The 25452-nt window shown below is 45.8% G+C and overlaps 1 protein-coding gene across 5 annotated transcripts in view; it reads right to left on the reverse strand.

The window, feature by feature from the left end:
* CSMD2 (CUB and Sushi multiple domains 2) overlaps window positions 1-25452 on the reverse strand; it is a 550277-nt gene that overhangs the window by 149147 nt on the left and 375678 nt on the right. For all 5 annotated transcript variants that reach the window (XM_079130766.1, XM_079130765.1, XM_079130764.1 and 2 more), the window contains 4 exons: window positions 21315-21484; window positions 11064-11220; window positions 9668-9859; window positions 4749-4875 (listed from right to left, as the gene is read on the reverse strand). In XM_079130766.1, coding sequence (XP_078986892.1) covers window positions 4749-4875; window positions 9668-9859; window positions 11064-11220; window positions 21315-21484 — 646 coding nt within the window. The remainder of the gene's footprint in view (window positions 1-4748; window positions 4876-9667; window positions 9860-11063; window positions 11221-21314; window positions 21485-25452) is intronic.

Below are 25452 nucleotides of genomic sequence, written 5' to 3' on the forward strand. Positions count from 1 at the left end.
CTGCTGTGCACAGAGGATGCCCGTGGGTGGGTGAACTGAACAACTCTCTACCCCGCTTCTGGTGCCGGCCGCTCTAAGTGACTCACTTAATCCCCATGACGACTTGGCAGTCAGCATTGTCTTCATCACCATTTTTCAGACAGGAGGACTGAGGCACAGAGGTGGCTACGAGGCTACGTGGCTAAGGAGATGCAGGCAGGCTCTAGGGGGTCCAGCTCTCAGCTAGGACTTGAGGCTGCATGAACAAAACTCACAGGACATGGGGAATCCAGCCGAATAATCAAAGCTGATGACAAACAAGTGACACTGGAAAACCAAACACCAAGAGTATCCTCAGAGAGATGCAAGACGATAACTCTGATAAAAACAAAAGCAGACTGTCGAGTCCAGGCCTGAGCAAAGGGAAAGAAAAACAAAAGCGAGGGTTCCAGAACGAGGGGCGGGGTACACGCCAGGATGATCGCCTTCCAGGACCGCGTGAACGGAAACGCCAGACCACCAGCCGAAGGGAGACAGGGCAGAGAACTTTCAATCAGAGGCGGAAGCCGAAGCCAGTTAAAGCAGATCAGCAGCCAACAAGGGGAGTCAAAACTAAAGTCCTAAAGAGGCAGAATCTATTTCATTTGAAAGCAATCATAATAACGTTCGATGTGAGAGAAATACAGAACTGGGTACTCTCACGCTCTTAAGCAGCCACGGAAGATAAACACAACAGAAAGTTTCAGAATGTAGAAAAGGCTGGATGCAGTAAAAGTTTAAAAAAAATTAAAGAGATCATTTAACCACCATCCTACAGCAGCTACAACCACTATAAGCACGTAGTAACTTAAAAGAAAAATCCTTGGATATCCTAAGGTTTAAAGAAAAACTAAACCAAAATGATAAACTATTTAGAAATGAGCCCGGGTGAATGCACTATGTGAATAAGACCCAAAGAACCCAAAGAAGGATGGACAAGAACTGGATGCAACCATTAAATATCCTTTGTCCATCAAATTGGTAAAGATGCAAGGTTTGGACAACTGTAGCCAGGCTGTGCGGGAAGTCTGGTCCCGTAAACCTTTGGTGCACTTGTAAGTTACTGTAGTATCTAGAGGGAAATTTGAGGTCATGCATCAAAATTGGCATTCTAAGAATAGTCCTTAAGGAAATGATTGGACAGCTGTTTCAAGATTCATGTAGAAGGATGTTCGTTGGAGTGAAAATCTGAAAATATTCACTTTGTCAATAGGGAAGTAGTTAAATAAGTGATGGTCACAACAGAATTCTGTTGAGCCATCAGACAGGCTGAGGCAGATCTATATGTATTGACATAATAAGATGATGCTGTATGATTAAGTGGTAAAACTAGAAGCAAGTCTCTGAGTCATGTGTTGGGATGATCTTGTTTTAGGAACCATGCTTACTGAATTTGCTTTATGCATTTATTGGTGCACCAAGTGTCTGAAGGAATTAGTAGAACATCCAGATACCAACGGTTTCCTCCCGTGGGTGTGTGGGAGAGTAGGATGACAGAGTAAGATGGGGCCGACGTTGGATGTATACTTTATCACCTTCGATACTATTGCATTTTGACTTCTTAAAAATGCATGCCTATTTTTGTACATAGAAGAATTCTATAAATATATTCCCAGTTTTTAAAAAAAATGACTAAATAAGGACTCAAGCACAAAAGGTGTCTTTTCATGTCTGTTAGTTCCCTTAACTTTACTGCTGGTCCTTGAAGGGAGGGGAGGGTTTTGGGGGGAGGGAAGGAGAGGAAGAAGAGAATGAGGGGGGAAGAGAAGAGGACGAGGGAGGGGGAAGGACAGGACGAAAGGCGGGGAAAGAGAAGGGGAGGGAGAGAGGGAGGAAGGAAGAAGGAGAAAGAGGGGAGAGAGGGCAGGAGAGAGGAAGGGAGTGGGCATCCACAGGAATGCAGGAGGGTGCCTGTGCCTGCTGTACCCACTGCAGGAAGGGGTGAGTGCTTGGCACCTCTGTCTCCACTCCTGGCTCACAGTGCAGACCTCTGCCTACTTAGCTCCCTTGGGGTGTCTGTGGCCCCAGGGAGCCTTCCTGGTGGGAATGGATGCTCTCTTCACACCCTGTTTCCCATCTGGGGTCCCCGGGCACACTCAGCAGGTCCCAGGCTTCCGTGTTTCTCCCCACATTACTCTGGCAGAGAGCACTTCCTGGTTGGTTTTGATCCCAGCCTCCTCCCCCCCACACCGCTGGCCTTTTTCATTAGTGAAGATGTCCTCACCTCTACCCAGACCCCCCTTGGTTTATTTCTGTGCTTTCCTTGTATCTGCTGCCCCCAGATCTGCTCTGCCCTCCTCCAAACCTGGTCCTAAGCCTTGATTCCCGAGGAAAGCCGTGGGACCTTTTAGGAATGCCAGTATGGTTTTGTCACGGCGGTCATTCTTTTCTTTGGACAAATACTTGCCCAAGCATTTGGCAATGAAGTATCATGATGCCCACAATGTACCTTTGAATGATTCAACCAAAAAGAGGGAAGAAAGGATTAGAAGAGAAGAAAAAAGGAGAGAAGGCACCTGTGGGCAAAATGTGGGCATCCCTGCACCTTGGTGGTGGGCAGACAGGAGCTTGGAAGACTGTTCCTCCAGCCTTTCTGCATATTTTACCTATTGTCTGTTACACGGCAGAAGATGGAGAAAGTGAAGAAACCTCTGTTTACATATGTGCTAAGGAGAATGAGCTCAGTTGGTGTGACTGCTTAAATGTCCCCTGGATTTGTCCCTTCCTCCCCATCTCCATGACCTCTACCATGCCTCCTCATGGGGCTCCCAGGCCCAGGCTGCTCCATCCAGTCCATTCTCCAGGAAGCTGCCGGAAGCTGTCCAGGCCCACAGCCCTCCATGCTCTGTCTGTACCGGCTCTGCCAACTCCAAACCCCCGCTGCAGCTGTGGCCACCCACCAAATATAGGTGATCATCTAGTCCCAGGAATCATTTCTAGCTCCTCCAGGCTTCCTCTGCAGAGATGGCCCTTCCCTGCCAGCCAGCCTTCCTCCTGGTCTACCTGGAAACCTCCCGGCCATCCTTCAGGACTCTAGTGCCATCAGAATGTTGTCATGGTTGCCCCAAAGCCAGGATGAGATGTTGAGTTTTTGCTCTGTGAAGTGGCCTGGGCTTCATGGGGTGCCCCACGGAGGCTTCTGATCAGAGGGTGAATGGATCAGCTGTGCTTCCGGAAGCTCATCCCAGCAGGGCAGGATGTCAGTGTCTATGAACTCATCCCCCTAGTGGTACAGACTCCCTAGGAGCACCTCTGGCCTCATTCGTACAGGGTGCAGCTCAAAAACTTGCACACTACAAACACATAATACATTTCTTAAATTTTAATTAAACTGAATCTAGGGATGTGGGTACATCAGTGAGTCTATGTCTATATCTCTTGTAAAAACAACCCTGTTGAGCCGGTCCTAACTGAAAACCCTCAAGGACTGGGTTCTACTTCTAGCAAATAATTCTGCTCCTTTTCTTGGCTCCACCATTATTCCAAATCCTCAAGACTTCCTTCCTGGATGGCTGGGACAGACTCCTGAGGGTTGCTTTCTCATGGGCTCTCTGCCCTGCAAATAACCTTGGTGGTCTAACCCTGCTCAAGAACACACCATGACTCCTGTTTATTTACTGGCATTGAAGATCCTTCATAAGCAGACCACACTCTCATCCTTATCCACACGCATCCCCTGCTCCAGCCAGACTAGTTACCCCACAGTTCCCTTGTTCAATTCTCCTGTCACACCTCCACGCACGCTGCTACTCCAACCTGCTCTTTATCTGCTAGCTCACCTGAACTACACAGCTCAAGGCCCAGCTTTGAACTCGGTGAGATATGGTGAGAAGATTCAGATTTGTATCCCAAGCTGTCTGCCTCCTCGTGCAACTTAGACACGCCTTCTTTTGGAATCTCAGTTTTCTCAAGTATAAAATGGGAATCATAATAATGTCCATTTCATATCAGGGTGTGCTGTTATTATCTCTAGGGCTACTGTGAGAGTGGATGAGATGGGTCCTAACTTGAGAAGTGCTGATGTTCCTCTCCTCGCCAACTCCTTGGAATCCCAAAAAGGAATTCCTGTTAGTCGGGTGCTCGTGTGGGAAGGAAGGTGTACTTGGAGGGAGAACTACCAAGTACCAAGCACCACTGGGCTTCTGTTACTTATTCCCTCCCCGAAAACCCAAAATACAAGCATTTTTGCCCTCATTTGACAGATGAGGAAACACTAAGAAATGGAAGCAGCTTGCCTGGGATCATACGCCTCTGAGCTGACCTTCACTGACTATCAAAGGATCAGCACAGGTGCCATGATCAAGCCTCCACTACGTACCAAATGCTGGACAGAGTCCATCACAGGAGTGTGTCATTCAAGTGCTGTGTCCCCAGACCTGTGCTTTATAGAAGATGGTGAGATACCCAGAGGTTAAGGGACTTGACTTCTCTAAAGTCCTACAGACAGTGAGTGGAAAGGCTGGGATTCGAGCCTGGGGCTGTATGGCTCCAAGCCCATCCCTCCACAGATAGACTTATGTTTTGCACTTGTACTGCAGCCCTGGGAGGCTGACACCAGCCTGTCCAGGTTTTCCATGGGCAACAGCCCAACCCAGGAGTTATGGCAAACATCCTTGAATCCAAGGACCTCCATGAGAGGCAGAAGGGACCAGGCATGAGCTGGGCAGCCTGGCAATGATGCTGGCAATCAACAACGACAGCAAGGGCCCTTCTGGCAGCCCGACACTTACCCAATGGTGCAGCCAGCATCTGCTTCAACCGTCCAGATGCAGTTGAGGTTGTGTTCATAAGGAGCTGGATATCCCGGCGACAGCACCTGCCCCGATACCTCTCCTTTCACTGTCCCTCCACACTCAGCTGAAAGAAATCCCGAAAGCATGAGTTCGTGGCGTGACCCAAACTGTCAGCAGTCACTCAGCAGTTCCTTTGGTGTCCATGGGCCCCGAGTCCCTCTCCTCTACTCCAGGATGTTGAGGCCAGCATACAGAAAGGTCCCTGGGTGAGACGTGTATGCAGAACCTAAGATGAATTCTTGCTACTCAATAATTAAAAGACATAAAACCCAATTAAAAAATGGGTAAGGGATTTGAATAGACATTTCTCTGAAGGAGATAGGGAATGGCCAATATTCATGTGCAAAGATGCTTAATATCATTGGTCATTAGGGGGATGCAAATCAAAATCACAATGAGATCTCACTACACAGCCGCTGAGATGGCTATAATAAAAGACAGACAATAACAGGTGTGGGCGAGGGTGTGGAGAACCCTCTTATTACGGACAGAAAAGGACAATGATGCAGAAGCTTTGGAAAACAATTTGGTAATTTCTCAAGATGTTAGACACAGTTACCGAACATGATCCAGCACTTCCGTGCCCAGGTACACACCCCAGAGAAATGAAAACACACACTGACACAAATACTTGGACACGAATGTTCATAGCTACGTTATTCATGGCAGCTAATAAGTGGAAGCCACCCAAATGTCCATGAACTGAAGAAAGGACAGACAGAAGGTGGTAGATCTATACAATGAAATATTAGCCACAAAAAAATAATAAAGTTTGGATACAACATAGATGAATTTTGAAAGCATACACTAAGAGACCAGACCCATAGGTGAAACATTGTGTGATTCCATTTATTGGAAATTTCCAGAACAAATAAATCTAGAGAGGTAGAAGGTACATTAATGGTTGCAAAGGACCTGGGGAAGTGGTGGGGAGTGCCTGCGAATGGGTACGGGGTTTCTTTATAGTGGGGAAAATGTTCCAAAATTAAAGTACTGATATAAGCACTTGATGCTTCCTCGGCTACCGGGAAGAATTGCAGCGTGCACGCACATGAGTAAATTATCACTTTACACGTTAGTGAACTTTGCAGACTGTGAAGACATTAAATTGTGCACTTTAAGTGGGTGAATAAGCCTGCTGGGACAAGGTCTACGGGTGTGAACCTGCCTGGCCACTCTCTGACCAAACTCCTCAGAGTCCTCTAGGGAGAAAATGCAAGCACTTGCTCCTGCTCACCAGCAGCAAAGGGACCTGTGCCAGCTACCAGGAGAACAGAGGTCTCCTCTGGCTCAGAGGGCTGAAGCCAGAGGCAGGGGGGCTGGCAGAGAGATGTGTATTCCCAGCCATAGTGCCACCCAGATTGCAAGCTGGTGGCTTCCCTGGCCTTCTCCTTCCTCTCCCATGTCTGATCTGCTTCCAGGACCCAGTCCCTGAACTTCTGTGACACTCTGCACATGTGACTCTACTTTGTCCCTCTTCTAGAGTCTTAGCTCAGGCCCTTGCCATCTCTCAGCTGGCACAGTTGCCCACCCTCAGCAGTGCCACCAGAGGCATGGTTATGAATGTAAACGTGTCGCCCATGCTTTAAATCCTCCTTCCCAGAATGAAGTCCAAACCCTCCCGGGGCTCCCTTTGCCCCACTCCCAGCCCACGAACCCCTGGGTCTAACTGAGTCTGACAGGCTCCACTCACCCAGGCAGCTGGGCCTCCTCATTCTTCTACCTGGACTGACAACCTGACACACATCCTCTCTTGAAACCTTTTGCAAGACCCCTCCCTTCCCCAGGCAGTGCTGACACTGTCTTGCTTTGCATCGCCATTGTAATAGGAATGGCTTTTTGTCATAAGAGGTATAGCCTCTTATCAATGTAACGTCAATCTCCTGCACAAGACTATAAGTTCCTTGGCTGCAGGAACCTTGTCTTACTCATGTTTGCCCATCAAGTGCCTACTGTGGAGTCTGGCACAGTGTAGAAGCTTAATAAATGTTCATTGAATGAATGGGCGGATGATCGAACAATGAAAGAGGCTTATTGCTTCCTGAGCAAAGTTATGCTATGGGGCTGAGTCGAGGGAGCACGAGTGAAAGCGAAGAGGAAGAGATTTGTGGCAGTGCTGTTTGGGGGAGGGAATCATTGATAGTGAGATCGTAGAAGCCATAGGAGAAGATGGGATCAAAGTCCCAGGTGGGAGACTGACCTTCACTTGTTGTTATTGAAGACTCGTCAAGCATCTTATGGACCCCAAGGCTTCATATGGGATCATATGGTAGGAGGGAACACCTACTGTGAATGTGCTCAGGAGACCAGACCCTTTGCTCGCGGCGGGCCCTCCTCCCATGGTACCTTGGGGCTGGAGGTGACAACCTGACTGGAAGGAGCCAGGGTGAATGGGCACAAGACAGGGAGTCCAGGAGAGGATGGACTAAGCCTGCTGGCCCCACCAATGGAGGAGGGAACTGGAAGAGTGGCAGGATATCCTCTCTGTCCCTGGCCAGAACCTCCTTCCGCATTCCCAGGGAAGCATCTCCCGCTTCCCAGTAAGAGAATGTTTAGAGGCAGCCGTGCTAGGAGTGCTTCCACAGGAATATCACTGCTTCTTTCCCCCACGGGATCACTTTGTCTGAGGTCTGGCAGGTGGGCAGGAGGGCGCCGAGCAGGCCAGCTTGCTGAGGATTCACCCACAAGATGTAAGATTCTATTCTTTTTCTGTGGGGGGGGGGTACTGGGGATGGAACTCAGGGGCACTCAACCACTGAGCCATATCCCCAGCCCTTTTTTGTATTTTATTTAGAGACAGGGTCTCACAGAGTTGCTTAGCACCTTGCTATTGCTGAGGCTGGCTTTGAACACGTGATCCTCCTGCCTCAGCCTGCAGAGACCCTGGGATTACTGGTGTGCTTCCTGTCTTTCCCTCCTTTCTGTCCTGGAGCCCTGGCTGCATGTTTGGGCTGCAGAGTCTACTCATCAATAAAGCTAGTAGTCACCCCTGGCAGAGCATGCTGCAGTCTATCATGATGTGACATATTTGAAAATATTCAGACATAACCCCAAATCCACAGCCTCACCCTGTTAAAAGCAGAGGGGCATGATGGACTTCTGTGGAGAAGGCTTCCAGGGCTCACAGTAGAAATATTCTTATCAGCCTGAGTGACTCCTCTAAGTCTAGTCCAATGGGTATATTTGATGGTCAAGGGAATCTTACAGTAAATCCTTTCTGCAAAGCAATAATTTCCTTATAAGGTGAATCATCATCCCTCCCTGACATCCCTCTGCTTGCTCAAGCTCCCTGGCCTGTGGCCTCACACTGCTGTCTATGTAGGCACGTGTCTCCCTGGCTGGCCTGGGCACTCTGTTCTCTGCATTCCTAGGGCTGAGCATAGGGTTTGACATGTGAACAAAAGAAAGGAATGAAAAGAGGGATGATGGGAGAAAGAGAAGGAACATGCCTAGAGACCAGGCCAACCTCCAGGACAAAGGAAGAGGAAGACCCTGGAGGCTCCTTACAGGCCAGGGCCCTGGTCTTACCTTTGGACTTAAAATTCTCACCTGGATTCTCTGTTGCATATTCCTGTTGAAGATCCTGTAGCTACTTGGGGGAAAATGACCAACTGTGGCCGTTGACGCTTCCCACAGTGCTGTCTGCAGGTGCTGCAGGTGTTCAGGCTAGGAAGTCCACTTCCCTGCTTGGCCCCTCCCACTGGTGAATGCTTACCCACACTTCCTTCCAACTCTGAATTGCTAAACTCCTCCTCTGCCCCAACACGTTGCACACCACTTTTTTTTTTTTTAATTTTTAGTTGTAGGTGGACACAATAACTTTCATTTATTTTTATGTGGTGCTGAGGATCGAACCCAGTGCCTCACACGTGCTCAGCGAGTGCTCTACCACTGAGCCACAACCCAGCCCGCACACTATTCTTTTGATAGCACTCATCTTATGTGATAATGATCTGCTTAGGTGTCTTTTCTCCTTGCTCCCTGAGGGCAGGAAACAGACTTCCTTCTTTCTCTGCCTCCATATACCCAGGTATACACTGGCCCAATTGCGGGGTTTGGGAGCACTGACATACGTGCCCAGTGGCTGTTTTGTTCTTATGAGGTCAGCCAGTGCTGCACAGATGCATTGGCCTGATGCGGGACGTGGGGAAGGGAGCAGAGGGCAGGACCCAGCGCTAGGGAAGCAGGACGAGACAGTGTGCTGGGAATCCTGATTAGCAGGGAGGTGAAAAGCCTAGACACACAGAGAGTCTGATTTTGCCTATTTTGCACTTCTGTTCCAGGCTACAGTGGCTTGTCCTGGGACACATGCACACAGCCTCCAGAGATCCTTTGCCAGTATTTTAGAAGAACCAGAGTCTCAAGAAGGCAAAAGCACCCGATCATGTTCTTCAGGGTGAGATCAGCGCTTGTTCATTGTCTTACTGCGTCTTTCAACATTCCCCCAGAAAAGGGAGCAGGGGCCTCATTTTACCCACAGGTAAACTGAGACCTGTAGTGAGCAGGAGATTTGTTGGAGGGTTGGTATTGTAGAAAACCAGGCAATAGTCCCACCTCCCTGCTTTTAATGGACTCACCTACCGCTTCCCCATCACCCTGAGGGCAGTACCTGGCTAAGGTTCTGCTTGCTAAATGTGTGATAATGACTGGCCACTGCCTGACTGTGTGGCCACAAAGGTGTAATGAGGTGTGAAAGTGAGGAAATGGGGAAGAGACGGCATGGAGCCATGAGGCCCGTTAGCAGGAAGATCCAGTCCAGGCAGACAGCCACCAGGCCCTGGACACCCTCAGTGAGACAGGGCTGGAGTTCAGGTGAGGCAAGACTGAGGGGCCCCTAAAGAGCAAGAGCATCCTACCGACACAGGTGGGCAGCGGCCGGTCCCAGGTCCTGCGCTCTCCGCTCAGACACAGCAGCTCCTGGCTGCCCCGCAGGCTATAACCAGGGTCACAGCTGAAGGACACGGAGCTGCCTGCAAAGTGACCTCCATCATGAACCTTGTAGCCAAACTGGGGGGTTCCTGGGTCTTCGCATTTGATGAGCTCAAAACCTGGGCAGAGATAAGAGGCAGAGTGAGCAAGACCCGTGGTGTCGGAAACCCAGCTTCCTCTCTTCCTTCAAGCCCACGTTCCCAGGGAAGGTGCCCGCCACTGCTCCCGCCTCGGGATCCCTCTACAGTTCCAGGGAACATTCTTTCTCCAGTGCTTATATGTAAATGAGTCCAGCTTTTTAATCGCTTTCAGGCTGAGGGGTTGGATTTTCTATTTCTTTTGTTGGCCCCACGGCATTTTGCTAGGGAGCTGTTCCCTCCAACGTACTCTCTGAGACATTGTAATGGGACACGGTGATATGGAAAGTCACTTTAAATGTAGGTTCAGAGGCCTCATTACGCCCTGTTTAAACACCGTCAGAAAAGGCAGGAGGAAGAAACGGACTCATACAGAACTACTGTGGGGCCTTGCATCTGCTGCCTCTCCATTGTTAATTCACAGGAGTCTTAGGTAGGTTTAATCACCTGCATTTTACAACCCAGATCATTGACTTAGGAAGGTTAAATAAACTGTTCCAAACTCACGCGGCTTTCAGATAATGGAAATGGAATTCAAATTTGAGTCTATTTAATTCTCCTGCGCTGAGTCGCCTCGGAAATAGGTAAAGATCCCTTCGCCACGCGGCCTGGTGTCAGGCAAGGGGAATCCTGAATAGACACTGTTTATTTTTTAAACCCCTAATATATTTATTGAGACAAAATTCATACATCATAATTCATCCATCTAAAGTGTTCGGTCTTGTATCTATTCACAGAGCTGGGCAACCATTATCACTATCAGTTCTAGAACATTTTTATCACCTCAAAAAGCAGCGTAGATATATTTTTTTCCTCAGGGTTCTCAGTAAATTTGTCTTCTGTCTCTATAGATTTGTCTGCTCTGGGCAGTTCATAAAAATGGAGTCATATACTATGTGGCCTTTGTAACTGTCTTCCTGGACTTTGTGTGATTTTTTTCCAAGCCCCACTCATTTTGAAGCATGTATCATCACCACTTCATTTGTTTTTATGGTCATGTAATATTCCATTGGATGGACATACCACATTTTATTTAACCATTACTTAAATTGATGGAGACCTACTGGACTTTGAAATAGTCTATACGAGCATATTCTTGTGTCGACCAGGTAAAGAGAAGCTCAAATAAATGAATAAAATGAGAAAGCCCAACTTCATTGTCCATTCAGATGCAGGAAAGACTTACTGGAAAATTGTAGTTCAAAGCCCTTACTGGTGTTTTCAGCATCAGTGATGAAATCAAGCCACAGACTGCTGGATGTGCTGTTCAAAGTCACTCCCAGCATATCGGAGCGGCTGAACACCCCCAGCAAACGGGCAGAGTTGTTGCTGCCATCGTAGACCTGGGCAAGAGAGATCCCAATCTGGTGATACCAGCATGGTCTGATTTTGGTCACACTGTCACACCCCAGCCCACCTTCCCAGGTGTTAGCGCTGACAACCACCTTTAGATGGGTAGTTAATTGTTGTAAGCGAGTAAGATGGCAGAACAAAGCTGGAGGCTGAGCCACCATCTCGTTTCCCCTCCAAGTCAGTTCTGTGCCCAGCCTATCTCCACTGTGAATCTAGTCTTTGGAAACTGGTTGTTATTTTAACCCTTCCAGTGAAACCCACCCGGTCCCTCGATTCTCATATGGCACCAGCGTACTCTTTAGCAGCCTGGGGAGGCCAGGTTGGGACTGCCTGACTCCCCAGCCATCTGTTTCTGCAGACAGGCAGGCTGAAAGCATTCAACACCTCTACAGTCACTGTTGCTAAACAGTTACTCCTGTCCTTCCAGGAGAGGCGACAACCTGACTATCCTCCCACCTGACCCCCATCTCACCATGGGGTGACCTGTCTTAAACACTTTACTGGACATGATCCCTGGGACACAGGCAGGATGGAGTTAAAATGGCCAGCAGGGCATGGTGACTTTCCCTTCTCCAAGTTCAGTCTCTGCCCCTTCCCCCTACAATGAGGGTTCCAGCTAGGGCCTGCTGGGCTTGCCAAGGGTGGCATGGCGCAGGCATCTGGCCTCCCTGATTCCCATCTGTCCCCGAACTTCTGAGCACCAGCAAAGACAACAATCATCGGAATAATGAACTGGCTCCCCAGGTTTTGAGGTTGCTGCTCCTTTCCAGATAATTGTACAAATAACAACAGAAGTCCTGATTGAGTGAAAGAACCCCTGGTGCTTTAGTAAATATCAAAGATGGGATCTATGGGTGGGTGATGAATATTTGTGTGTGGTGCACAATGTGGAGCCAGCTGCCAGCAAATTGGAACAATATTTCCATCCGACTATTTATGAAGCAGAGCTTTGTAAAAGAAGTCATCCTTCAAGCTAACAGTGCTGTATATTACAGAGATTCATTTAGGCCACTGGGAGCCTCAAGTCTCTTTCCAGATCTGATGTGCAGTTGGTTTATATTATTGAAATACTGAGAGGATCCTGGAGTCCAAACAACACGAAGATGCCACCAATTCAGAGTTTAGCCCATGACTGTATCCAAATTGTTACACAAATATTTTTACCTATGGAGACATACATTTGAATTCATGGATCAAGGTAATTATCAACAGTTGCTAACATCACAATAAGGAAGAAAACCAGACTTCATGAGCCTTCTTAATGGCAGACAGATCACCACCTATGGAATCACCTTGCCAAAGAGTCAAACCTGATCAGATCAAGCCCCTGGATCCAATTCCCATCTTTTAGGACATACCAAGGAAGGAGGAACTCGAGAAACGATACCCTGGGCTGGAAGTCAGCAGAGTCCAGAGTGTGAAAAATTCCACTGAACAAATGGCCAGATTTTTTTAAACAAATAAATTGCAAGAGCAAAGAGAAAAAGAGATGTAGGGAGAAATCTACAGGTTAACAAACACATGAGATAACTAATTTAATGATGTCCAATGGACCTTACAGACTGATTCGAATAAACTGTAAATTTAAAAAACACTATGACATTTATGAGCTCATTAGAAATTTGAGCACTCCCTGGATATATGATGGTCTTAAGAAATGATTGCTAATTAATAAGTATAATGGGTACAGGATATTTTCTTTAATTTTAAAGCATAATTCATTCTCATTTGTTGAGAACAAAAATGTTATTTGCATCATTACAATAAAATATGCATTGCAGAAAAACTTACAGAACAGAAAAGCACAGAGAAAAGAAAAACAACTTTTAGTACTTGCTGGATTTTGGTATAATCCTTCCAGGCTTTGTCCTATGCATTTCTTCCCTTACATAGATTTATTAATATTTTTTATTTTATAAAAACAAGATCAAACTAGCAATACAGTAGGCAACCATAAACTCTTTCACTTAATATAGTGTGCATATTTTTCAAGTCATTAAGCATTTTTTCATAACGGCAATTAAATAGCTGTAGGGATTTCCATCATAACATTAAGCCAATCCACAATGCAATTATTTGCACAATAGTGTACAGAATATGTGTCCAGGCACTCTGAAAATATATGGTAAATAAATAAACTAATGTTTCCTCTAGTATTTGGGGAGGGAAGGTACTGGGGATTAATCCCAGGGATGCTTTACCCCTGAGCTACATCCTCAGCCCTTTTTTATATTTTATTTTGAGATGGGGTCTCGCTAAGTTATTTAGGATCTTGCTAAATTGCTGAGGTTGGCTTTGAACTCACAATCTCTGGTCTCAGCCTCCTAAGCCACTGGATTACAGGCACGTGCCATTGCACCTGGTTACTTCTAGCATTTTCATTCTTAAATCCACCTGGAATTTATTTTGGCCTACAATATAAGAGTCTACTTTTATTCCCTAGTTGGTTAGTCATTTAACAAAAGCCTGTTGGTATTTCACCTAATATGGATTTTAAATTCATATGTAATTACATACATGTGGTTTGTCTGTGAACTTTGTATTCGACTGCATTTGGCTATTTGTCTGTTCCTGTGCATGACCCGCACTGCTTTAGTTTCTGTAACTTTATAACAGATTTAAATATGTAGTAAGAAAGTCTTTGTCTTCTTTTAACCTATTAAAAAAAATTCTCTCCTATTTACTCATCTAGATAAACTCAAGAATTTCCCCAAATTAAAAAAAATGAAGTAAACATCCAAAAAGAAAACTTGTGTCTTCTGAGTTACATTAAAATGTATGGATTGATTTGAGAAAAAATGCACCTGTGGGATGGATCTTCTGATCCATATTCATGGTGTCTGACTCTATTTAATCAAGTTGTCATTTAGGTCTCAGTGAATTTCTCTACTTATTCCTGGGTATTTTTATATTTTTGATTGCTTTTGGGAATTGAGTCTTTGCACACATTTATTTCCTCACAGGCTATTGGTGGATGATCCGGTTCATCAGATACGCAGGTGAGGGGAACATCTCCCTTGGGAATCCAGAAGGCTCTACCCACGTCCGCCACATCTAAGAAGCAGGTCAGCAAGGCAGCTGGCTTCCATGTGGGCATGTAAGTGAGGGTGCAGGCATTATCGTTTCCATGAGCACGCCTGTCATTCCCTTGCACATGTGTGCTTGAGCTCCTCAGCGAGAGGAAGCTGGTTGAAGGAAGACACACCTTCAGCTTTGCTAGATACTTCCAGATTGTTCTCTGAAGAAGAGGAATACCAATCAATGCCATTCCACAGCATCGGATGGCTGTTTTATATTGGGGGAGGGAGCAGGTACCAGGGATTGAACCCAGGGGCACTCGACCACTGAGCCACATCCCCAGCCCTATTTTGAAGTTTATTTAGAGACAGGGTCTCACTGAGCTGCTTAGGGCCTCACTTTTGCTGAGGCTGACTCTGAACTCATGATCCTCCTGCTTCAGATTCCCAAACTGCTGGGATTACAGACATGTGCTACCATACCCAGCTTTTGGATGGCTGTTTTTATCATTTTATATCCTCACCAATACTTAGTATTTCCAGGCATAATTTTTTCCCAGTTCGATGGGTACAAAATGGGATCTCATTTTAATTTGTATTTCCTTGATTCTCGCTGAAGCTGTGCAGTGGTAACCGAGTATCAACCATTCTGCTCTTCTCTTCTGTGAGTGGCTGGTTCAAAGCTTCTGTTCATCAATCGGTGAAGAACATCTCCCTGCATTGATTTTAGTTATATCGCCTTTAAAAAATAACATTTTATAATTTTGTCAGTGAAGATTATCCACAGTTTTTGAGGGCTTACTTCTAGTTGGCTTAAGTTTTTATTTCTATTATGAATGAGATTTCCCTCCCTGATTACATATTATAATTGATGGTAGAAATTCCAGCTGCTTTACTGAATTGTCTTATCCGTTCTCATGGCTTATTTGTTGATTCTTTTGTATTTTCTAAATAAAAGAGACAATTTCCCATATTCCTGTATGTTTCTCTCTGTATGTTCATTTGTATAGACTAGATCTATAAATAGTTTTTATAGTTTCCTTTTCATTTTTGTGTATAATTGTATGGACTTGGATCATCAGAACAATGCTGGTCTACTGGTGATGGCAGAACCACTGGTCTCAGGCTTGATGTCACTGGAAATCTTCAGGAAGTTTTGCTATTAAGTACAGTGTTTGCTGTAGGTGTTTGGTTATTCACAGTTTTATGAAAAATTTTAAAAATAATGAATGGATATTGAACTTTATCACTTGATGTTTGTGGATGGATTAGCAGGAGCCTGTGTTTTTCTCCTGTAGTCTGTTTATGGGATGTTAGGTTGAGTCACATAAAATTGCCAATATTTGACCAGTTTCGACTACAACAAAGGCAATCTCATGTGATTCATCTAAAGAATAACATGATGAGCTTTTCCAAGGCTGACACATCCTCACAGTCCTAGAATCAGGGCCACTTGGTCATTTTTGTTTTAGTGTCCAGCTAGATTCAATCTGATATCATAGCTAGGATTTTTAGATTTATGATCTTGAGATTGGCCTAATTGTTTTTTTTTAAGTTATTTTTTAAATTATAAGTTGACGCATTGTAATTACATGTATTTGTGAGGTACCAAGTGATACTATGATTCATGCATACAATGTGGAGAGTCAAATCGAGTCAATTAACATATTCATTACCTCGAATGCTTACCATTTTTATGGCATGATTTTAAAATGTATGTTATTATTTACCATATTTGTTATCCAGTGCAATAAATCTCAAAGAAAAACCCTTTATTCCTCCTGTGTAATAGAGACTTTGTCCCATCTGACAGTCATCTCCCTATCCCTCTACTCCCTAGCCTTGGTAAATACCATTCTCCTCATTGACATCCAGGTTCTACTTGACATATTAAAAAAAAAATGAGTTGGGATGTGGATCTCCATTTTTATCTTTTCTAAAAAAGTTTGATTACTGCAGGGATGAATTAGTCCTTGAAGTTTAATTACATTTTACCTGTAAAACAGTCTGGGCCTGGGGCTTTTGAGAAGGGATCTAGGAGAATTCCAATTTGATAATAGTTCCTGGTTTATTCAGATTTTCATCTATTTACACCACAGTACTTTTCATCTATAAAATTTCCATTTCATTCGAGCTCTCAGATTTCTTGATGTACGGTTGTTTCTAGATATTTTCTTATTTTCACAATCTCTGTTGTATCTATGACTCTGCTCTCTTTTTTTAATGCTTGGTATTACACATTTGTCTCTTTTTAATTCCTTGATCCAAGTCCTGTTGGGTTTATTTATTTTATTATCAACTAGTTGGTTTTATTGATAATTGCTATTCTTTTTCTAGTCATTTCTGCTTTCATCGTTAGAAGTATTTTCCCCCTACTTTCTTTGGATTTATTCTGTTATATTATCCAAACGACCCAACTCCTTATTTATTTTTAATCTGAGTGACAAGTCAGAGACTAACAGAGGTACATTAAAATCTCCCACGATGACTGTAACTATATTAAATTTTTTTACATTCCTAGCAGTTTTTATTTAATTTATTCATACCATGTTATTTGGCACATAAACTTTTACTGTGGATTGATTGTACATTTTATTAATATCACAGAATCCTCTTTTTCATTTCCTTATGAGATGTGGAGAAGTTCTTCAACATGCCTTATAATGAACTGACTTCATTTTCCTGTGCTCACCACCTTCCATTCGTTGCCTCCGTTCCGTTTTCTAATTGGGTGATCATGTTTCTCATCTCCATCCAATCTTTCCTCATCTCAGATGGCTCTGTTTTCATTATTGCCTATTTTTTGGGCCATAAATATAACATTCTCTCAAATCCTGTTAAGAATACAAATTCAGAGCTTTTAAAGTATGTTTCTGTCCTTCACCGCTTACAGAGGGACAGTTGGCTCTGATTCTGCAGGCAGGCCCCCTTCTTCCAGTCACCTGAATACTTACACGTGAGTGTTAATTTCCTCGCTGGCGCATCATTGTGGAGGGAGAATGGCAGAGAAGAATGGAAACACCCCCAAGTCTCTAAGTGTGGGGGCAGAAGAGCTAAGCCCCCAAGGGGCCTGTAGCAAGCCGGAGCATTTCCAACCTGGGAGAGGCAGAGCGCGAGAGAGGCTGTGGTAGCCCCTTCTCTAGTGAGCTTTGCCGCTCGGCTTTGCACGGCATTACTTGCTTTCCCTGGTGTGCCACCCAAAGTCAAATGAAGGCCCGGATGTCGTGTCAAGGGGGATCAATGTAGGCTACCACACATGCGGAGAAGCTAGAAGGATTGAGATTTTCTTCCCGCCAGTGGTCTATGCTATGCCCTTGGCCCCAGGCATGGATTTTTCCTTAGGGTTTCTGACACTTAATCCACAGGCAGGATTTTGCTCCATTTATAGGAATTGTCACTTACTTAGGTCCTTTCTCAATCTGGGTTCTTTCTTGAGGATTCCATGTGGCAGAAATTCCTTTAAATTGTATGTGAAAGATTCTTTTGCCCAATTGCCAGGGCTGAGACCACATTCCCCTGTCTTTATGTCCCTCCGATTATTCTAACAGGAACTGGAGGAGGATGTACTTATAAGCATGTGCCTCACTTGCACATGCTGAGCTGGGAGTGGTCTTTCCTTTGTATTTGGCAAAAGCCCTATTGCATTTCAAAGCCTTTCGGATCTTACTCATCCCAGGGTAGCAGCAAAACTACCTGGAAGGGACCAAGGAAAATGGAAGCAGGTGGTTCTGGAAGACAAGCTGGAGTGAGTACGGGGTGATGTTTGGGAAATCTGCAGTTACGGAGGGCAAGGAACACATGCAGGGACACAGTCATTTTTCATGAGTTAGAAATCCAAGAAGGTTTGGAGGGCTAGTTAGATGCATGAAATAGTCTATCTTGAGAGATGAGTACAGTGTGGAGGAGGTGATAGATTTCCTTGAGTTCAGATGTGCATTGGGAGTCTTTGTAGGGACAGGCGAGGCCTCAGGATTAGGAACATACCAGTATTCTGGCAGATTGGCCAGTTACACTAGGGCCAGATGTTCTTGGAGGGGACTGTTGTGCTTTGGGTTCCTTCCATACATATCCGTGTGGAGGTAGAGCAGATGACAGGCTTAAACAGCAGGGCTGCTGCAGCTGACTGAAGTGGCAGGTGGTTCTGAATCCTACTGAGAAACTCTGACTGTGGTTTCTTTTAACGCTGAAGCAGTTCTGGTACACACTGGTGACCCAGGTTCTCCCTCTGGAAGGTAGGGAGTCCTGGGAAGGACAGTGCTTCTAGGAGGGGACACAGATGCCATCTCAATCTCCTTTGTTCTTCCTTCCCTAGAATTTGTTCTAGAAATTCCAGTGGTCACAGGGTCACTTGAATGACTTTGCAGCCAGGTCAGAGCCAAAACCCAACCTTGTGTGCAGGACTGAAGAGGTCCAGACACAGAAGGGGGACACTCTTGTCAAGAAGATGGAATAGGTCAATCGATCAAGGAGGCCTCTCAATCAAGTGATTTGGTAAGCACGCGATGCATATGGTTGCCACCAGCTAACACAACATCCTGTTTTACCACAAACTATTTACATACAACTAGTAGGAATGTGCTCTAAAATAACAAAGTGTAGTAAATACATAAACCTGCAATGTAGTTTTTATTATCATTATCAAGTATTACGTACTGTACATAATTGTACATGTTGTACTCTTACATGGCTGGCAGCACAGTATGCTTGTGTACACCAGCTGAAATACCTCGAGTACGTGTGTAATTCATTGCTGTATGACTACTGTGTCACCAGGCAATAAGAAAATTTCAGTTCTGTTATAATTTTATAGGATCCCGTTGTATATTGCAGTTCATTATTGATTTAAATGTCATGAGGCACAGGACTATACTTAAAAAAAAAAAAAGATCAAGCTCCATATCACAGGGTGGGTGGCAGCAGAGGCAAGGTTTGAAGTCTGGCGTGGTCCTCCCTCAGAAAAGCAAGGATTCTGCCCACCCCACAACTCTGCAGGTGTGCCTGGGGTCCTGTGACTGTGTGAAGCCTCCCCGAATTCTGCCCTACATCTTCTGCCCCCTGCCCTAGATCTTCTGCCCCAGAACCCTCCTTTCTCACCCTGTCTGCCCAAGAAAGTCACTTTGCCTGTCTATTAAACCAATCACCTGATGCTAAGGACAGACAATTGGGTGGGCACATCTGTTGGCCAGTCTTAGATTCTGAATGTCTGAATCTGAACCACTCTGCTGAGGAATCTTGGGCACTGGCCATGCTCCATGTCACCTCTAGCAGCCATTTCTGCTGCCCCTCAGGCCCTGTGCACAGAAATCAGCCTACACCCCCAACACCTGCTAATTATGACCTGTGCCTCAAAGCTGCCTTTTCCTGCTGGGCCTTTATCCAGAAAGGCCTCTGCGTGGCTCTGCTCACATCCCTTCCATCTGCACCATGACAGAGAGGACGCCCCTCTGCCCTGCTGTGCCTGTGATATGTCCTCTGAAGTTGTGCTGTTGATGAGCAAGCGGATGGAGAGAAGTGAGGATCCAGGGAGATGCCGGAAGGCATGGTGTGCTTGTGAGACTGTGTAACTGTGTGTGCAGATATAGAGACTTTTATATGTATGTTTCCCATGTGTGTGAATCTGTGCATGTGTCTGGCTTGGGGATCTGTGACTGTGCATATTTGTATCCCTGTATCTGCTGGTGTGGTATCCTAGGTATATCACAAGGGAATGAAACCCCTTTGTGTCCTCTTGTCTTGTTTCTATGACATCCTCCCTGCTCTAGGACTGTTCTGACCTATTTCATGCACACCCAGGCCCAGTCCATCATCTCATGAGTGCATCTTCTTGGTTCAAAGATGATTAAGTAACAGTGAGATACGTCTCCCACCCCTCTCTCTCTCACACACACACACAGAGCAGAGAACACATGCCCCAGGGTGGGTCAAGTGTATCATCTGTGTATAAAAAAGATGGGCATTTCATGGTTTCTCTTGGAATTTCCAGAGTAGTGACCTTTGATTGCTCCTATTTTTTTTTTTTTTTTCTAAATGACAGGACTTTCTGGCTACAGAGAATAAAACTGTATTAAAATAAACTAAAAAAAGATCCTTGGTTGGGGCTGGGGTTGTGGCTCAGTGGTAGAGCACTTGCCTAGTATGTGTGAGGCACTGGGTTTGATTCTCAGCACCACATATAAATAAGTAAATAAAATAAAGGTCTATCAACATTTAAAAAAATTTCAAAAAATGATTCTTGGTCTAGGATAAAAATACACTAATTCTGGACGAGGTTGTCTTTAGAAACCATTTTATTAGGGCAGCTCTTTGATAATTTTGCCAGCATCCACTCCTTGATCACAGACAAACACACCTACAGAACATGTTATTGGAGATAGTCACGTGATCACATAGAGAACGTATGTGCACCGGATCTTGTGACTCCATTGCTGTGACCCTATCACCCCAGGCCTGTCATTTCTATCTCTTACACATTTATCTGCTCGAGCTCACTTTCTTCAGTGCCAGGGCCACATTCAGGCCATCATCACATGCACATGGACACTGACTGCCCCCTCAAAACACGTCTGAGTGCTCGTGTGCAAAGCACTCGGACACAAGTTAGCACAGACACAAATTCCCAAGCCAGATACACACACAGATTCTTGTATGTGAAAATATACATGTAAATGTATCTACATCCACAAACATGTAGCCACACAAATGTGCACGCACACACACACACACACACACACACACACACGCACTGTGAGCTCTTCATGATCCATGTTGAAGGTCGGCGTCCACAATGGGAATGACCCACTGGCTGCTTCAACTGAATTCTTTGTTATTTTTATGATGCAGTCAACGCCAACATGCGCTGGTGACGGCCAGCGGCCCCTGAGCACATTCTAATCCTGTATTCTCAGACACTCACACACGCCTCTCTTTCTGGTCCTTGCTTTCGGATACCATCTTGGGACTCAGGGAGGAAGGAGAATGTTTGGATGGTTCCCGCAGGGATCAACAGGTCAGCGCACGCGCCTCTGCACATCATAACACACATGCTCTGTGAAATCCAGCAATTTTACCTTGAGAACGTCTCCTTCAGAGAGCTCGAACGCCCTGGCTTTAAGCTGAATCCCCTTCCCCGGCTGGGTCTGGATGGAGTAGATGCATTCGTGATTGTTATTGTAGTTCACCGGAAAGTTGGGGGACAGCAAAGTACCTTGAGTGCCTGTGACTGAATTCCCACACTCAGCTGGAAAGAAAATCACAATAACCACAGATTAACCCACATCAGCCGCACCCAGAAAACAACTCACAGCTCTGGAGAACCTGACCAAGGTGACGAGCTGCCAGCCCGCCTCCCTGCCAAATGCTTGCTTCTCTGTCTTCCTACAGGACTGCCTGTCGAGGTTTGTAAAAAAAAAATACCTCCTGACTGCCTACAGCTCTGTTGGTTTCTCCATCTCTTCGATTCTGTTGGGCTGTTTCTCTCTCTCTCTCTCTTTTTTTTTTTTTTTTTTTTTTTCTGGAAATGGAAACTAACCACCAGGCCCCCTCTCCTGTCACGGTGTTATAAAGCAGTTGTTCCCCTCATCTCTTGGTGGGGTATCGTAGCAACGGAAATGACGGAGGAGGGTGGCAGAGGTGCTGGTACCCAAGTGAGGGGAGAGGGTGCCTTTCAGCATCCGAGGATGGAAACTAAGAGGGGACAAGATGGAATAATAATTGCTAACCCACAATAGACACCACAATAGACACTTAACAAGGATCATTTCATCATCCGTCACAGCAACCAGTCCCCCAAGGTAGGCACAGTTGTTATCCTTAGGTTAAAAACGTGGATCCTGAAACTAAGCAATTTAGACCAAGTCTCTTAATTCACAGAGGAGACTGAGAATGACACCCCTTGGGCTGCAGTGGAGGGCCCCAAAGGCTCTGGAGGAAGTTTTGGTTCACCCCCCTTTCATTCAACAATTCACACCCTCCCCTGGAAACTGGCTTCTCCTCCTCTGGAATTAGTCATTTCTTCCCTGTTCTTCCCATGTAGTTATTTATAGCAGGTATCACATTTTACTTGATTTATTTGTTAGTACTGCTCTCTCCTTCACTGCACTGATCCTGTGGGGCTTGGCCATATTTCTGTCTTCCCAATGCCCACTCAGTGCCTGATCAGGACCAGCTAAGAAGATGCAAGCAGGGGGCTCAGTGGCAGGGCACCCCTGGGGAACCCTGCAGTGGTTCTCTGAACATTTGTTTGTTAATTTATGTATTTTGGTACTGAGGGTTGAATCCAAGCATGCTTTATAACTGAGTCACATCCCCAGCCCTTTCTATTTTTGATTTTGAGATAAGGTCTTGCTAATTTGCTTAGGGCCTTGCTAAGTTGCAGAGGCTGGCCTCAAACTCCTGCCGCAGCCTCCTGAGATGCTGGGATCTACCTTCCTCTTATTTAAATTTTTGATTATGAATCCCCTTTCTGTGTCTCCCTTTATCAGAGAATCTTCTCCCTGTTTCCTGATTGCTTGTCACTCACTTCTCTCCTCCACCCAAACTGTGAGCTACTTGAGGACCAGGGTCAGGCTTGATGAATCTATGAATTTCCAAGGCTCAGCCCAGATTGTCTGTAAAATAAATATTTGCCAAATGAATGAATGGATGAATATGGCATCCACTGACCTTAGAAGATGTACAGTCCTAAAAATAATTAGGTTCCAGAAGGATGTAAATACAAGTCCAGATGGCAGGCTCATTTTTTGTCTGGACATATGGAGAGTTTGGAGCATGTCTTGAATGTTTGCAGTTGATGGTAGCAAGTCTGCTTGTTCCAAGCCAGCCCTCTGCGTCCTTATCCTAGGCATAATTCTTGGGTGGAAGGACCTTGAGGTTGACTGAGAGGCCATTTCTTTGACCATAAAGTCAACCTTCATTGCCTTAAACTGGGCAGCATCCGATGGAGCATTTAGAATCCTTCAGAGCCGAGCCTCCTCTGGGTTTGCCATACTCTTGTGTGCTCTTGGTCCTTTGAAGATGGTGACCATGTCCCACTACCAAGTCCCTACTTTCCAACTGGCCCTGGGCCTGTCCTCTTCAGGTCAGTTTTGATTTCCTGAGCCTTCACAAAAGCACTTGTTTATTTATTTTGCAGGAGTGAAGCAACCTTGAGCATTTTAAACTCAGTTGGTTTGCTAAGCAAGCCAAGTATCAGATGAAAGTGCCGAGCGGGGGCATTGAACTGAAGGGGCAGTAGCAGTAGCAGGCAGGCACCCTGGGACAGTGGCTGTTGGAAATTTCAGTAGATGTTTTTAGAGAGTGCACAGTTCATGGCTGCCCTCAGAGAAGACAGTTACACACTAGTACACAGTCATGCCACAGACAGCTCTAAAGTGGCTCCCCACTGTCTTTGGGGTCACACATGCTCTCCTGCACCTGGGCTGCAGTGGTGCAGTGGGATGAGCATGGACTTTGGAGACAGACAGACAAGTAATATCAACTCTCTGAACCTCGTGCTCTTCATCTGCCTTCACCTGGATCCTAAGGGCCCCCCTCATAAGACAGAAGAGAAGAAATGCATGAGATTTTCTGTGTAAATTGGTGAATGAATGGGGAGTAGTGGTTAGCACATAGTCGGCCCTCAACCAGTGTTACTCCTCCACTCTTGTCCTACTCATTCCAGGGGAACCTATGCAGCTGGCCTGCTTCCACTGGAAGCCCTAACTGACCAAGCTCTGGGACTGGCAGAAAGCCCAGGAGGCTTATGGAAAGTTTATGCCTTAACTGCTGCCCTTGGGAGGTTCCTGATGCCTCTTGCCCTCTGCCTAGTTGCTGACAGTCAGCTTCCCTTAAACATGGGCCTTGGCATAGTTTTGGACTGTCTTCCCAGCCCTGGCCTCCTGAGTAATAAATAGCTCTATGTCCCATCTTTGCCCCAGCATGACCCTCTCACCTCTCCCACCTGCCCAACACCTTTATAAGGAAGGACACAGGGCTGATAGCTTCAGTTACAGCCAGTCCCTGGCCAGTCACCAAGTCCTGACTCCCTGCCAGGCCTTTGGTCCTGGGTACCAGGGAGGGTACGGGCGGGTGAGGAATGTGGCACTTGCTTCTGGGAGAGTTTCCAAAGGAACAGGGGAGGTGAGCAGATGCACTGAGAAGCCAAACATGGTGTAAATGGAAACAAATAAACGTTCCAGAGAAACAAACAGTCATGTGCAGAGGAAAGTGCTGCCGCTGATTCAGACATCTGTGACTTCATCACCTCTGTCAAGAGAGGTCTTGTTGAGGGCAGGGGCTGCATCTTATCCATCAGTCTGGGGCTCCTGAGGCAGGGGGTTAGGGCTTCTCCATCACACTGGGCTCCCAAGGACAGGACCATGTCTCCTGCTGCAGACTGGGGTCCCATGGGGTCAGGGCTGTCTCTTCCACATCAAATTCAGGGGCCCCAGAGGTCAGGGGATATGTCACCCCTGTCACACCATGAATTGGAGCCCAGGCAGTTCATCTTCTTCTCAGCTGGGAATGTTTCTGGTAATGCTATGAGAGCTAAATAATCCCAGTTACAGCCACAGTGCAGGTGGCAACTGGGCACTTCCCCCGGGTGGGCATTCCCAAGACACCTTCAGCATGAGCGTCTGCAGCAGGGCTGGTAGTAATTAGAGGTGATTATAATTGCTGTGCGTTATTAATAACATGTGAAGCAGAAAACAAATGTAATAATGAAAATATTGTGAGGTGTCATGAACAAACAGTAATTGGAATAATAAGTTAAAGAATGAGTTCATGTAATGAGATCAATGAGGCAAGAGTCTCAGCAGTCTGTGCCTCTGTGGGCCTGGATATCCCCATTCAAGATCACCTCTCTGAGGACATTTTCCCAGAGACAAGAGTTGCTGCACTTGGGGGCATTAACTAAATCTCCCCAGGGGGAGTCCTAGCGTCTGTGTGTCCTAGTCAGGGAGTGGATGCTTTGGAGGATAGGGACAGGAGAAAGGAGAAACTTTGAGATCATTTAATTGGCCAAAGATGGAATTCTGCAACTCTCTGTCTTAATGTTTCCCCTCGGAGACTGTAAAAGGTTACTGACAAAATAATGACAATTAGTTCTCCATAAATATTGCTAAAAAGGTTATTGGCAAAATAGTAATTATATAGCACTTTCTGGTTTATAGAACTATTTCATCACATCTGGAGTGAGTAGGGCCTGTGTGTTGGCTGTTGTTATCT

The sequence above is a fragment of the Sciurus vulgaris genome (assembly GCF_902686455.1).
Source record: "Sciurus vulgaris genome assembly, chromosome: 1".
Lineage (NCBI taxonomy): Eukaryota > Metazoa > Chordata > Mammalia > Rodentia > Sciuridae > Sciurus > Sciurus vulgaris.